Below are 14,728 nucleotides of genomic sequence, written 5' to 3' on the forward strand. Positions count from 1 at the left end.
CTTTGATCGACCTTCGACCAAGGAGGAGACAAAAAAAAAATAATCCACCACACTGATTTACACGTTGGTGGGATCACAATCGAAGATCACCCGACAGATATTAGTTTTACAGACAAACGACCATCCACAAACGACGAACGTCTCAACTCAAAAATCGTCATCCAACACACGAAGGAGGATAATCAATCGACCCAAATCCCGACCAACGCCAACCATCACACCTTCTCGAGAAGACATGATCATCTCACGAGAACACCTTTTTCAGGACGTGACCACCTCACAAGGACGAACTGTCAACCACCCCAAAGACGAAAAAACGTAACTCAACATACACGACGCTCGAATCTGACACAACAAGGAACACGGATCAACATCCCATCGCGAGGGCTCGATTGACCTCGACGTCCACTCAATCCAACAGAAGACTCATCAGCCACAATATATTTGTTTGATAACAGTAGTCTCATGGAAACCATGCATATAGATATGTTTTACCATCGTAAAGATAAGAGCCTTCTGCTGCCCAACAAAAGTGACAAAAACACAAACACCTACGTAACATGCCATCAGTAAAAAAAAAAAAAAAAAACTACCATACTGTCACGTACTACAGGTGGGACCGACCACAACAATTCTACAGATACTTTTCTCCAGCGGGGTGGCCAGTACCTGTACCGGGATAAGTCGGGTCGGCGCCGACGGGACGGTGGTGGTGCTGACTGGTAAGGGGAACACGACCGGTGCCGCCGCGGTGGGCAGCAGACTCCTCTTGGTGCTCGGCCTTCTCCTCGTGGTACTCCGCCTTGGCCGCCTTCTCCCTCGCCTTGGCTCTTTCGTCCGCCGCTTCCCTCTCCTCCGGTGTCCGAGCAGTTGCCGCCTCTGCCTTTCCCTCGGCCTTGCCGGAGTACTCCTTCACCTTCTCCTTGGTCGCGCTAGCCATGTCCTTCACCTTCTCCTTCGCAGCATGCATCGTGCCTCGACCAACTTTACCCTGCGCAGTGGAAGCCGGAGACAACAAGAGACCGTGAGATCTGGTTTCACGTCAACATTGGACCTCATATGGAAACCTGGAGAGTCTGCTACTTCATGAACAAGGTGACACCTACAATTCCACGTGTAGCACATGCAGATACACTTTACGTCTACAATTTGCACGTTTGCATGGTGCAGTACATTACGTTTATCCCATCATCTGCACACGTCTCCCTGGACAATTGCTCGACCTTTTCTGACGATGTCAAGATGGACAAATCCTTCAGCTTTCGTGACAGACAAGTTTCGAATGCATTTCGATTACCTCGTGACTTAGTTGGATCATAACTTATGTGTCCCATAGAGTGGCCCTCTGTAATAGTCATGTTATATGGCCCATAATAATAACAGCCCATATAACCACTCATTGTGCAACGAAGCCACCCTTTTCTCTCTCATGAAAAAAAATAAATCCAATCAATGTCGCAAAGCAGAACACATCGGACGGTCATTCGCAAAGCACGAACCCATCGGACGGTCCCAAACACGCATCAGATGTTATTTTCACTGACAGAGCGTCCCATCAAATAAATAAGACGGCGTTCGTTATACAAAGATGGTTGCGGGAGGAGGAGGACATGCTGCACTGCTGCGGCAGCAAAAGGTTCGCCAAGGAGATGGCCTCCGCTTGTCGCTTCGCCGACGTCCAGCACGCCCACCGAGTCGCCCGCGACATCTGGTTCAACAAGGTCGCCGCTTGCCTCCTCCGTAGTTCCTCTTCCCATCGTTCTCTCGATTCCGTTGATGACCTCATCTCGCCTTCCTTTCCCTTAAATCTCGTAGGTCGACGTCGCAGGATGGCTTGAGGCCGTCTCGGCTCACCTGGCGATCGGAGCCACCTCCCCGTCTTCTCCCAGTTCGTACAATGTTTCCTATTATTTCAACAATTTCTTATTCTGGCTGAAGCCGCCGTCGCTGATTCGATTGTTGATTGTACTAGGTGGAGCAAGGAAGAGCAATCCGCTGCGATGGCTACTGCCACCGATTCCATCTTGCAGGTGATCCTTCGATGCGTTACTGGTCGTTTCGCCAAAATTTTCTCTTGATTTACTTAAGAACGTCAAACAATTGTTGATTTCTTATTTGATTTAGCAAATTGTTGATGGAGTGGAATGCTCGGTACAGGGAGAAATTTGGGTTTGTGTTTCCTATATGCACGTCTGGGAGGGGCACGCAACAGATTCTTTCTGAATTAAAGGTTTCATTTCTTCTTGAGGGAAAAAAAAACCAGTTTGGTTTATGGTTTCCGTTATGACTCGGGTAAAATTGGATTAGTTTCCAGTTGCTCTTGACAAAAATAGTATTGATGATGTTAATGTCAAGTGCTTCTTAAACTATCTTTTCATTGGAATCTTGTTAGAGCTTACCATGGGATAGGACTAGCCAATGATGTATGTCTGTCTACTATCTCAGCCTAGAAGCTCTTTCCTCCTGTGCTGTGTGTTCCTGTGGTTGTATGTGTATGCAAGGATGGATTCTTGATCTCAAATTCGAGTGCACGTGAATAATATTGAAAAAAAATAAAGTTTCTTTAAATTTTGGAAATATTTCAAATAAACTTTCTCTATGGTCCCCAAAAAAAGATACCTTAAGCCTTGAACTGGGAGACGTACAAGAAGGAAGAGGGATCAATGAGAATTCAGTACCTCAATGCAGACAATGATAACCAGACAGATGCCAACTTAGCTGTTCACGAGTGTTATTTGACATAAGAGCACTTGAAGATCCTCACACTAGATAAAGATGATTCAGGGAGCTTGAGAAAGGAGACAGATTGATGATTACAAACCATTGTCCGAAGAAATTTTCATAGAAGATTCAAGGAGAACATCATTTTGAGGTTCAAGCTTTCAGTTTTTCTTCCTATGGCAATATTGACAAACCTTTGTGAATTACAAGTTGAAAAAGTGAAATTAGGAAATTATTTGGGAACTTATGCTAGGGAAAGCTATGGCCATTCTTCTTTGGCCAGTTTATGAATTTTTCATCAGAATGATCTATTTCCTATACTATTGACTTGTGGTCTATATCTGGTTACAACATGTAGTACTTTTCTAAAGTAAACTACTTTCTTTTGCATATGATGTGATATTTCCATATTTATTCTTTAACTAACCCGTGGACAGGTTCCAAGGATCTTTAGTGGTTACAGGTAGTAATACATATTTCGTTTCTTACTATAACTAGGATGATTGTTAGTATGTTCATAGAGCTAACAACTATGCTTGAAAGAAATCTGATCATATTTATCAGTAGGCATTGAAATTAGCTAAGCTTCACTTTTTCTGAGTTCTTTTTTCCAAGTCTTTTTAAGTGAATGTGTTCCTTTTGCACATGCTTTGAGTGAAGGTGTTCCACATTCACTTGCTTTGCAGTTAAGAAAAGGAGTCTTAGTCTGGTGGAATCTTTTAGATTATCTATATGTAAGTGTGTAATCTGTTTGATGTTTGGTTTGTTGGTTTTTGTTCAGTCCATTTGAGATGATTATATATTAGTTATTACTCCTAGTCTACCATCTTAGCATCTACTGTTGTTCATACAACCCGTTCTCCTAGTTCTTCAAAAGCCCTAATTACATAGGCTACTTATGTTGTGATGTTAGTGTTTGAACATTTGTCCCCACTGTAGAAACTAATCACTATTGATGTACCTAGCCTTACTCCAACATGAGCAGATTGACACATATTACATTTGATTTATGAGCTTATTGTCTATTGCATTTATTGATTTTCTATTTTCAGCTGTTCTTACATTCTTCTTTGGCAATTTCTAGATTGTACTTGTTAGCCTATTGTATCTACCTTGGTATAGAAAGGTGACCTAAAAAGGCCTATTGTCTAACTTGAAATAGCTGCTCAAGAGGGAATGAAAATAATTGAATTACGACTTGGTAGGCTTTCCAAATCTGATGCTGTATCAAACACTTCAGTCACAACTCATTGTCATGTTAGTTCTTCAACCAAACCAGAAGGTAGTGACTGCTTTTTCTCTTTTACGTGTCAAGCAAGGAAAAGCACTTTTCATTTCTCTCTGTCACAAAGCTAATCATTTTCCAATCACTGTTACATGTATAACAATGTCTGTAGAAGGTATTTGATAATAAAGAAATCACAGTTGGAAAGTGATAAATTAAAATGAGAAACAAGCCTGTCAATTGAGAGATTGTATCAGTGGCGATTTCTGTACATATTGTTACAAAAACAATAATGGTTAAGATGAGACAAGGAAATCTATTTTTTAGAGGGGAATACATAACATTGTTAAACTGCAAATTTCTGTGGTTAATCTTGTTCGTTAGTAGCATGGTTTGCAGTACCGGTCCATACCGCCCGGTACGGGCGGTACGTACCGGTCCGACAGGCTTCCGGTACGCGGACCGCCGATTACCGGTCCGGTACTATAGCAGTATTGTAGCACTGTAGCACTGCTACAGTGCTCGGCACGCTTGAATATACCGCTCGGTACACCTGGGTGTACCGAGCAGTATACCGTACCGTACCGGTACCGAGCCCAGATCGAAACTCCGGTACGGTACGGTATTGCGAACCTTGGTTAGTAGAGTCATAGAACCTGCCTAAGAAAACAAAATGTAAGATACTCATGTAGAAAATTAAGTTTGAACCCGGATTATTACAATATCTTCTCAAGTTGCCTATAACCAATAGGAGTAATCTAGATGAGAAGATAGGATGAATATTTTGGTCAGTGTGGTCGAGCATCTTTTTTATTGTGGCTTATGGGGAAACAGTATTTGACATATTTAATCACATCCACATGCAGGTTAAGTGGTCTGTTCTCCCTTTTGTGATGTTAATTGTTCTTCCTAATATTTGATGGGTTTTAACCTTCTTTTTGATTTATGTATGAACTATTCTCTTTATGGTATGCAGTTTGTCCGACCTCTTGATTCACATAAAACTTGGTCTACAAGTGGTAGTCCCTTCTGCTTGTGATCCAAAATTTATTCAGACTTGAAAGAACATCCTCTTAAGTTTGTTCTTAATACTCTGCATTTTATTGTTTCCTATTAAATGAGGTGGTTCAAAAGCTTTGTTTCATCAATAAGGGTTATTGTGGCACTTCTGTAATGTTGATATGGTTATTTCTCTGTTAATGTCATAAATGATTTTGTTGATAGAGTCATTTTCAATGTCAATTTCGGATGCTAGTCATACCCATTGATATGAGTAATTTATTTCACAAGATTGATATCCTTCTAGACTCGTAACTACTTCATGCAACCTCATGCTGCCTTCGATGTTTCCTGTAACTAATGTGGATTGCCCTGGTTCAATGTTCTGAGTCTGATTGATTCCAAATTTATTCTACCTCGAGCTATTCTATTCTAGTTAATCTATGAATATCATTATTTCCTTGGTTGCTTCAGTGTACTGATTTGGTCAATGAAGCAACTTCTTTTGCAATGAAAGGTACTTGATTCATTTTTATTATTATTTTTGTTGATGATGTTTAAGTGTAAACTGGGCCAGTGCAGCGTAAGTCACATGTTTTCCATGAATTTTTGCGAGTCAATTAATCTATCTAGCATATATTCAAAGATTTTTGCTCTTTCATCATGACATCTCACTTTCTGAATCTTTAAAGATCGTTTGAGAATCATTGGAGCACATCTCATGGCTATTCCCAAGGTATCTTCCACTCAAACCCCTGAAATTTCAGGTAGCAGCCCTCGCACCCATCCTCCCTCCTGGATGTTGCCCGTGCCTCTCCAGCCTCTGGCATGGAGGTTCACCTTTGAGATGTGGAAGGGAGCTCAGCGTCACCCGTTGTTTACAAACAGAGAATTCACTGACTGGGTGTTGGTAAGCTCTTCAGTACACGCACCATCGATGGCTGCAGTGGCCCTCTGATGTGCATAGTTTACTACATCACTCCTAGCTTTTACGGAATAAATTTCAACACCGGTAAATATGCACCCTTTGGCTTCTTTCCCTATGTTAGCATCGTGTTTGAGGTAGACAGAACCAGATAGCAGTATATCAGTTACTAGAATAATAGAAGCATGTACACCAAGGTTTTATACTATTTCAATAGGGTCCTAAGATGTGGTCGTGCTGTCCTTGACATGTATTATTGATCATACTTATCTGTGTCTTCTCCTCCTCCAGCTTTATTTCCATTATCATCTTTGCTTTCACAAGATGTCTTAATATCATCAGTCAGATTGTTGCCTGTATGATCTACAATGGTATGGGTCCGGGTTTTATGATCCGTCAATTTAATATCACCTCTAAGATAATAGTTTTGATCGAGGGGCTATGTTTTTATTGTAATAAATACAACTTAAAAAGAAAAAAATATAACAAAAAAATTAATCTACATTTGATCTGAATTTAAAGTACCTAGAATAGAAAACTAAAGCAAGGAGTTCTTGAATGATAATTATTCGAAAGTTCTTGTGTGATAAGCGAGGATAGATTGAACACTTGCTACTTGTTCTTTTTTTTTTTTTTCTCACTTATTCGACAGTACCTTTGTTAGGGGTTGCGAAAGGCGTTGATTCTGTCCTAGTTGCTGCTATGTCTTTGGATGTTGGAGAAGGACTTCTTGTTTGCTGATCTCCACTATTGTTGGAGAAGGGCTATCGAGGCTTTCTTCCTCTTCTCTTTTCTCTTTTGCTGCTTTTGGCTAGGAAAATGTCCTAGGTTGGTTGGAAGGCTAGATAGACGAAAGAAGCTGTTGTCTTGTGATGATGAATGTTCTGTTTGCATATTCTTTTTCTCTTCTCTTTCTCTTATTCTCTCCTCTCTTCTCAACCTAGGATCGATTGGAGACTCAAGAGGGCACAAATTGGGATTATTTTAAGAGGGCTATAACCTGCTAGATTTTTAAGATCAAGAGAGTCCAAAATCCTAATCTGATTATGACTTCTCCTTACTTGCAACTGCACGAGTCTTTTATTAGGGGCTGCCCTAATCATAGTCCTACTAGGATTGGGATTAAGCTGACTTAGGGATGTTTTAGATGGGATTTTCCTCCATCTTTTATAGTTGAGGTAGGGGTGGAGTCCTAGCTACGTTAGGACTTGGAGAGTTCTAATACATTTAGGACTTAGAAGTTGACTTGAATCTAGTCTTTGAGCTTGCATTCTAGCTTGACCTTGATTTGGTATGATCAAGATCAAATTGGAGTCCGATTGAAATTCCAATTGGGTCGAATTGGAGTTTGTCGAATTATGCTAGATTGTCCTTGATTGCAGCTCCCCCAATTAGGGGGTCAACATCTTGTTGAATTTTGCTTTGAGGTTTCTTCTCTCTCCATTTGTATGCTAGAGGCTTTGCTTTGGTTCATCGATGTGGTTAGTGTCGCCATGCTCAACTATGCCATCTGCATGCACCTTTTTGATTGAGTTCTCCTTATTGCTAATCACCGTTGACTCTAGGGCTTTCTTTCTCTTCTCAGGGCTTCAAGTTTGTTGTTACCCCTTCTGGTTGCTCCTCCTCTTTCATCATGTTGGAGGAAGGTTTTGGTTCTTTGCATGCTGAAATGAGAGTCATTAGCTTTCAGCAAGCATTCATCATCCTCTTTGCTTGGCTAATAGATGTCAAGTCTTTCGTTGAACCAATCAGATCTAGGGTGATGAGGAACTTTCTTTCATCATTTGGGAGTTGATATTTTTGGGGTCGACAAAAGTAAATAACATCTCGATCCCATAAGTAGAGGCCCCTAATGATGACTTGGCATATGTCAAGCAGAACTACCTCACACATCACATCGTCGATGTATTCTTTTGTGATGGCAAAGCGTATCTTGCATTATTAGTCGATCTTCATCTTCACATAATCATGAAGTCATCCAAGAGGATATCGACATGGATGTAGTGTAGTCTCTAAGCCAAGCTTCTTGACCAAGCTCGTCGAGATGAAATTCTTTTGGCACCCGACATCGAAAATTACGCGAACGACTTCTTGCTTCACTTGGATGTTTATGGTGAAAAGCTTTTCTCAAACCTTTGGACTAGAGGTTGAATTCAAGTCTATAACCTTCAATCTAGTCGTCAACGTTAAGATGGATCTGTGTAAGGAACTGGTGAAAGTTTGGTGGAGTCATTGTTCGTGGTCATGGCCGTAGTTCACCGACTTTGATTGTTCTTCAATGGCTTTTTGAGAAGAGTTCCAAGTGAACCTTCCAACACTTTTCTCTAGAGTGACTTAATTTTACAATGTTCACAAAAAAGATTACTTCGTTTTGAGAAAGAAGTTTTATCATCCCCGAATTTCTCTTGGGCTTTTGTGTGATTCCCTTTGGCCTTTTACGTGGGCTTCTCACTGTAAGTATGATTCATTCTCTCAATCATTATCGTTATATTGCTAGTAGTCAAAATATCATACGTTTTAAAGAGGCTTAACTTTGTATGAATCTATTCATGGAGGTCGGTGGTATATTTTATCATCGTTGAGTGATCATTAAGGGAGATTGCGAGCATTACTGCTTGTCATCGGAATTTAATATTGTATTCTTGCGTGAATTAGTCCTGTTTTTGGCATAAGTAATGTCACTTCCTCCATATTCGAGATACCCTATATGGGAGAATTTTTCTCGTATGAGACTTTTGGATCATGTCCATGACACGTCTTCATCACTGTTGATTCGAATATACTTTCCACCATACAAGTGAATGATTAGTCAATTTGAGTTATGTAAGAATCACCTTATCTTTGTTGTTGTAATCATATAAATCAAAGTAAGTTTCAAGTTAATATATTCATGAGTCTAATACCTCAACGTTGATCGAGCCATCATAGGAGGGTATGTTGATGCAAGCCTCGACTTAAAAGGGTCGAGTTCTTGTTGCGGTGTTTTGCTCAGCAACATCTTCTTTGTAGCTACACATCTCGGATGGAGATGACTCTCTTTCTTTTGTTGTGATGTTTTTTGTTCAATTGTCCTTTGCTATTGGGTTGACTTGAGCTTGCATCCAACCTATCTTGATTTCCATCCATTAGGCTAATATGACACGAATTCCAACTCTTGTAACTCTTCTCTAGAGGCTTTGTATCCTTATCTTGTGGTTATCATTCACAGGCGAGGGTTCATTGCTTTGGTACCACCTGATCTATTTAAAAGTTTGGATTCAATGATTTGTCGATCTGATACCACCACTTGGATGGAAGTTTTAATGTAGTAGTTATGCTTTTACTGTAATAAACACAACTTAAAAAGAAAAAATAATATACTATTGCCATGAATTTAAAATGCCTAAATAGGAAACTAAAGCAAAGAGTTCTCAAGTGATGATTGCTCGGAAGTTCTTGCAAGATAAGCATGAACAAATTATGATGGAACTCTTGTTCCCTGTTCTCTTTTTCTTTCCTCCTCTCACCAATCTGATATCACCTCTATTAGGGGCTATGGAAGGGGTTGATTCTATCGTAGTTATTGCTACATCTTTGGATGTTGAAAACGAAAACGAAGACAAAGCTGCTGGTTCTACTATGGTTCTTTGCTGCAAAAATACTATTGCAAGTTGTAAGAAGAAGACTTTCTGCTTGCTGATCTCCGCTGCTGAGGCATTCTTCCTCTTCTCCTCTTCTTTATTTGCTATTGGTTTCAGCTAGGAAACTGTCCTAGTATGGTTGGAAGATTAGATAGATGGAAGAAGGGCGTTATCATTGTCATGTGACGGTGGAAGTTTTGTTTGCAAGTTTTCTCTTTTATTTCTCTTCTTCTCAGCTTAGGGCCAGTTGGGCACTCGAGAGGGTAGGACTTGAGATGCTTATAATGGGGTTGCAACCCCTTAGATTTATAGGATTGAGGGAGCTCAAAGCTCTAATCAAATTAGGACTTCTCCTTCATTCTTTGCAATTGCAAGAGTTTTTTATTAGGGCTACCCTAGTTGGCTAGGTGTTATCTTAATTCTAGTCCTACTAAGATTAGGGTTGAGCTGACTTAAGGATGCTTAAGATGGGGCTCTCCTCTCTCTTTTAGAGTTAAGATTAGGATGAAGTCCTAGCTAAGTTAGGACATAAAGAGTCATAGTGCAATTAAGATTTGGAGAGTTCTAATACATCTAAAATTTAGAATTGACTTGAATATAATCTTTTAGCTTAGATTTCAGTTTAACCTTGATTTGATTTGAACAAAATCAAATTAAAATCTGATTAAAACTCCAATTGAGTCATATTAGAGATTGACTTAAACATAATCCCTCATCACTCTACATAATTTTCTTTTTATTTTGTTTCACTTAAATACCCTGTGATCAGTTTAGCTACTAGTATGATTGGTTTCCCTTCACTTGATTCTTTGATCTACAAGATGTTGCAGGTGGATCATGAGAATATTGTAGAAGCTTCGAGCTTTTCACCAGTGCAAAAATTGGATGGTTGTGTAATGATACTCTCAGTTGCCAAGGCTAGCGTAAGGTAACATTCCACCCTAAAGATTGTCATACATATCACTGTGCAACAGGTCCACAGACCGAGCAATGTGTTGACTTGGGGAACTATCCCCACATTACTGGTGAAAAGCCTGGTTGATTTCTATTCTTCAATTTGATGTGAGGTGAACAAATAGACACCCTAAAGATGTAATGGTCAATTGTAATTGTCACTTACGGTTTATAAGTTGCGTGGTTTACCAAAATCAATGGATGTGAACATGTTGATGCCAGTTTGGAGAAAAAATTAGGACTGTTCTTAAACATATTGTGGCCTTATCAGCTATTATTCTCTTGTTATAATAGGTTTTCTTCTATCATGTACCATGACAAAATGGATATGAATTGGGTCTTCTTGACGGTAATTCAAGGATGAACAGTAATTTACTTCATGGTTTTAGTAACTGCGGTAATCTTGGCTCTTCTTAGTAGGAAAAAAAGAAAAAGTATTTTTCAAAGCCAAGAAAGGAATATTTAATATTTTCGCTGTTTTGTTTTCTTTTGCGTGATCCCTCTCTCTCTCTCTCTCTCTCTCTCTCTCTCTCTCTCTCTCTCTCATGTTGTAAAGCAAAATTTGGCCTCCATCACGGCTTGAAACACTTGTGATTTGTAATTGGAACGAATGTGATTCTTGATGGAGGTCTTTGCAAGAAAAGAAATGTTATCTTGTGATTGTGTTGATCACTACGAATACAGCCCTTTTGTATTTGATGTAACGCTGACATCCAGACAAAGGAGTCCCTTGATTTATTTTCTTTTTCCATTTGGGATGTAAAAAAGTATTTCTTTTAATATTTTTAATATGATCCATAGTCAAAATAAAGATAAGATGGAGAGGTCACATTATTAGGTGCCCTAAATATAATATATTAACCAAACAAAGTAATCATTTGTTGTCCTACTCCTTTTATTCCCCTTGCAATTTAATAATGATGCTAAAGAAGAAGTCCATATCTTCTCGAGTAACACAAACTCATTCGAACAAGAAGATATGTTCTATAGGCTTGTACAACTATTTTCTTGAGTTCTAAAAAGACAGACACAAAAGTTTGGTCGATGACAGAGATCCGACACCACTCACAGAATCTTTATTTTCAGTTAAAATAAAAAATTCCTCTGCTGAAAAACAAAGAAAACACACACAGCCATGGCTGAGCTGCTCATTACAAAACATCACTGTCTGCACCAAATGAGTGAAAGATGCCAAAGCTTCTCTGCAGACTCAATGGACCACTAAGCTCCCAAGCAATGTAACAACGTGGTGTCATGTAGAAGCTACCAGCGAGCTGAAGAGAATTCCGGAGGCTTGGAATGCACACACCTCACAGGTAGCATTTGCATCTGTACAAAAGACAATGATAGGAGAAACACCATCAAAGGCTGATGCCAAATGTATGTGAAGAACATTGTAGTTGTTCTTTCTAAATGAATGACCATGCAAAGGACCAAAAACATGACATCGCAGTTCGATCTTACAGACAAGTGAGTGTCTTCGAACCCAGAAAAAAGAAGATCAAGCTTACAGTAGAACAAAACCAATGTACAAGGACCAGAAGGAATCATGGGGGGTTCCTGTTTTTTAATGGATGCCATGCCTGCCTTTTCATTCTTCCTCCGAGGTCGTACATAATGAGCACAGCCAAAACCAGAATCCTCTTGGCCTTCTTGCCTGTTCAACATTCGCCGTCCTCCCTGAAACCAAATCGGCCATGTACTGAACCACAGCCTGCCATGCGAATCGGATTTGTCATCAGCATCAAATGATTATTCAAACGATGGATAGAAACTAACATCCAAATTTTAGGTATACCTGAGCTCCCAGCTTAACCACATGCCTTGGTGGTACTTCCAGTGGAGTCTCATCCGCATTGAACACTCTAAGCTTTGACAGTAGTCTGAAAGAATCAGGCAGTGTCCTTATCTGGTTGCTGCTTATGTCCAGCTCTTCTAGCATCTCTAGATTTCCAATTGATCGGGGTAATGCCGTCAAATCTGCAAAGTTCCTTCCGACATCTAACTTCACTAGACTAGTGGCAAAACAAAGGCTCTCGGGTATCGACTCAAGCTCGTTGAAGCTGACATCGAGTTCTTTCAGTTTAGAAAGTGAAGCCATAGTGGTCGGTAAGGATTTGACTCTATTATAATGCAATATAAGGATTTCCAAGCATTCAAGCTTTCCAACTGCTTCAGGCAGTGCTTTTAAATGATTAAAGTCCAGTCTGAGCTCAACGAGCGCAGTACATGACCCGATAGTGTAAGGAAGCTCTTCCAGTTCATTTGTCTCAACATTCAAGCTTCTCAAGTTTGTTAGGTTTCCTATTGTCTCTGGGAGCACAGACAGCTGGTTCGAACTCAGATCAAGATTGGCTAGACTCGTAAGATTCCCAAATGTCGAAGGCAGTGATTTTAGTCGATTTGCATGCAAATCGAGATCAACCAAATTGGATAGTTCTCCAAATGAGTCAGGTAAGTTTATCAGCTGGTTTGAGTGGATATCAAGCTTTTTTAAGGACCTCAGGCTTCCAATAGATGTTGGAAGTGCCATGATTCGATTCTCCGATAAATTCAGTTCAACAACATCTTGCAGTTTTCCGAGTGAGTTTGGAAGCCACTCAATTTGGTCCATCAACTTGCCCTGGAGATCAAGAATTCCAATTCCTTTCTTTGCTGAAGTCTCGATTAAGCTTGCCACTTGGATGAGACTTAACTTTTTTGTGTCACCATTAGCTACAGGCAGAGTAGGGAAGGATGAGCATAGGACCATGGGGATATCATCGGCTTTAAATATAACAACATAAGCAATATTATTTTCTCAGCCTTTATCTACTTTTAAGTATGGCAAGGCAAACCAAGAATTATGAATATGCCGCGTGAAGAAAAAAAAATATTTTGCATCACATCAAACATCATTGAGAGTCGAGGCTTGAAAAAGAAAATATTCTCGAGAGATACACATCATTCTAAAGACAAATTCTTGAAGCTTTTATCAACCTTTATTTTCTTGCAGTGCATCATGAATAAGAATGTTATGTTTGCTCTGACAAAATGAGGAGAACCGAAAATAGCAACTCAGTAAGATAACCTTTATGTTCTCATCAACAAGGAAACTATCATACTACTAATGTTAGAGGTCAAACCCAGTGATAATTATATGGTTGATATTGTAGGAGAAGGATTGGGCCAATGAAACTAAACCAATATGAATAATTGATTGCAAAAAATATGATAACCAAAAAGGAAAAGAAACCTGAACCTTTGTATTGTTACCATATTTTGACCCTCTGTGCCTAATTCTCCTAAAAAATCAAGTAACCCAGTGGAGCAACAAGTAGAAAAGGAAGAATGATCTGACCTGAAGGGACTTGAGACTTTGAGGAGGAATGAACAAGCACATGGGAAACATCTTGTTCCCCCTTCTCATCAGTCTCCTCCTTGACCAAACTCAAACTCCTACCAATTCTAGGCACCTCCACGTTAAAATCAGCCTTGAATTCCTTCTCCTCACAGACTCCTCCACCTTCCTCTGATGAGACCAGCTCGGAAGCCCTCTGTATGAGCTCGTCATACACCTGGAACCTCTTATCCAGCTCCACCACAGTCATGGCCTCCCTCCTCTGCTCCTGGCCCTGCAACAGGATCAAGTTGTTCCTCACCTCCTGCAGCACAAGGAAGAGCTCCTCTGGAACATCCGGGGGCTTCTGGATCTTGCCAATTTCCGCAATCCTCGCCTCCTCTTCACTGTCTGCAGTTCTGATCACAGCCATGGCTGCCTCCACTTCCTCTATGGAAGGTCTTGGTGGCAGGGACCTGTAGATCCTCATGATCTCCTCCACAGCCTCAACCACACCAGGAGGCCTTGGCTTTGATGGCGTCCCCATTGCTTCTGAATTCATCTGCTCTATCTCTCTCTCTCAGAACTCAGAAAGACAAAGAGAGAAAGAGAGACTCGTGTGGCCCAATGGTGAGTCGATGGGTTTTTAAATGTGGGTTGAATGAGAAGGAGATGGTTTTGTTATCATCTTCGTTCGAGGTGGTGTGTTCTTGCTTGGCTGCAAGAAGGATCCAACCCATGGGCCATTTGGCCTTGTGGATTGCATGAATCTTTGTTTATTTTAATGTGTTGGGTGAGTCTTCAAAAAAATAAAAATAAAAATAAAATCCATGAATCGAATTTCTACAACAGAATTAACGAAATTAATAGGTTGGTTATCCTCTAAATGTATATATGTATGTATATATATATATATATGTATATATATATGTATATATGTATGTATATATATATATATGTATATA

At 40.0% G+C, this 14,728-nt stretch overlaps 3 protein-coding genes across 4 annotated transcripts; 1 reads left to right on the forward strand and 2 right to left on the reverse strand.

Moving 5' to 3' along the window:
- Nucleotides 1-426: 426 nt before the first annotated feature.
- On the reverse strand, nt 427-1,057 carry LOC103982060 (late embryogenesis abundant protein 18-like). Its single transcript, XM_009398864.3, has one exon. It carries the CDS (start codon nt 968-970, stop codon nt 635-637), a length of 336 nt encoding a protein of 111 aa, XP_009397139.1. The 5' UTR covers nt 971-1,057; the 3' UTR covers nt 427-634.
- A 2-nt stretch (nt 1,058-1,059) lies between these two features.
- LOC135608736 (uncharacterized) lies at nt 1,060-10,700 on the forward strand. The gene is made up of 6 exons (XM_065101772.1): nt 1,060-1,300; nt 1,589-1,721; nt 1,816-1,888; nt 1,973-2,030; nt 5,713-5,855; nt 10,321-10,700. Exons 1-6 carry the CDS (start codon nt 1,060-1,062, stop codon nt 10,420-10,422), a joined length of 750 nt encoding a protein of 249 aa, XP_064957844.1. The 3' UTR covers nt 10,423-10,700.
- Nucleotides 10,701-11,424: 724 nt separating this feature from the next.
- On the reverse strand, nt 11,425-14,403 carry LOC103982062 (plant intracellular Ras-group-related LRR protein 5). Of its 2 annotated transcripts, XR_010486081.1 has the most exons (4): nt 13,785-14,403; nt 12,243-13,159; nt 11,956-12,158; nt 11,425-11,773 (listed from the first exon to the last, which is right to left on the reverse strand). XR_010486081.1 is itself a non-coding variant. In XM_065104497.1 (3 exons), exons 1-3 carry the CDS (start codon nt 14,323-14,325, stop codon nt 12,036-12,038), a joined length of 1,581 nt encoding a protein of 526 aa, XP_064960569.1. In that variant the 5' UTR covers nt 14,326-14,402; the 3' UTR covers nt 11,789-12,035. The 2 variants fall into 2 exon arrangements, 1 of the variants encoding a protein (XP_064960569.1); XM_065104497.1 differs by lacking the exon at nt 11,425-11,773 and having other exon boundaries at nt 11,789-12,158; nt 13,785-14,402.
- Between the last annotated feature and the right edge of the window lie 325 nt (nt 14,404-14,728).

Source organism: Musa acuminata, chromosome BXJ2-4, assembly GCF_036884655.1.
Source record: "Musa acuminata AAA Group cultivar baxijiao chromosome BXJ2-4, Cavendish_Baxijiao_AAA, whole genome shotgun sequence".
NCBI lineage: Eukaryota > Viridiplantae > Streptophyta > Magnoliopsida > Zingiberales > Musaceae > Musa > Musa acuminata.

Coding starts and splice junctions, on each gene's coding strand:
- LOC103982060 (XM_009398864.3), bottom strand. CDS start 970: ATGCATGCTGCGAAGGAGAAGGTGAAGGACATGGCTAGCGCGACCAAG.
- LOC135608736 (XM_065101772.1), top strand. CDS start 1,060: ATGGAAACCTGGAGAGTCTGCTACTTCATGAACAAGGTGACACCTACA. Junction 1,722..1,815: donor GCGACATCTGGTTCAACAAG/GTCGCCGCTTGC, acceptor TAAATCTCGTAG/GTCGACGTCGCAGGATGGCT. Junction 2,031..5,712: donor CCACCGATTCCATCTTGCAG/GTGATCCTTCGA, acceptor CTGAAATTTCAG/GTAGCAGCCCTCGCACCCAT.
- LOC103982062 (XM_065104497.1), bottom strand. CDS start 14,325: ATGAATTCAGAAGCAATGGGGACGCCATCAAAGCCAAGGCCTCCTGGT. Junction 13,160..13,784: donor AAAGTCTCAAGTCCCTTCAG/GTCAGATCATTC, acceptor CTCTGCCTGTAG/CTAATGGTGACACAAAAAAG. Junction 12,159..12,242: donor TGGTTAAGCTGGGAGCTCAG/GTATACCTAAAA, acceptor TTCGCATGGCAG/GCTGTGGTTCAGTACATGGC.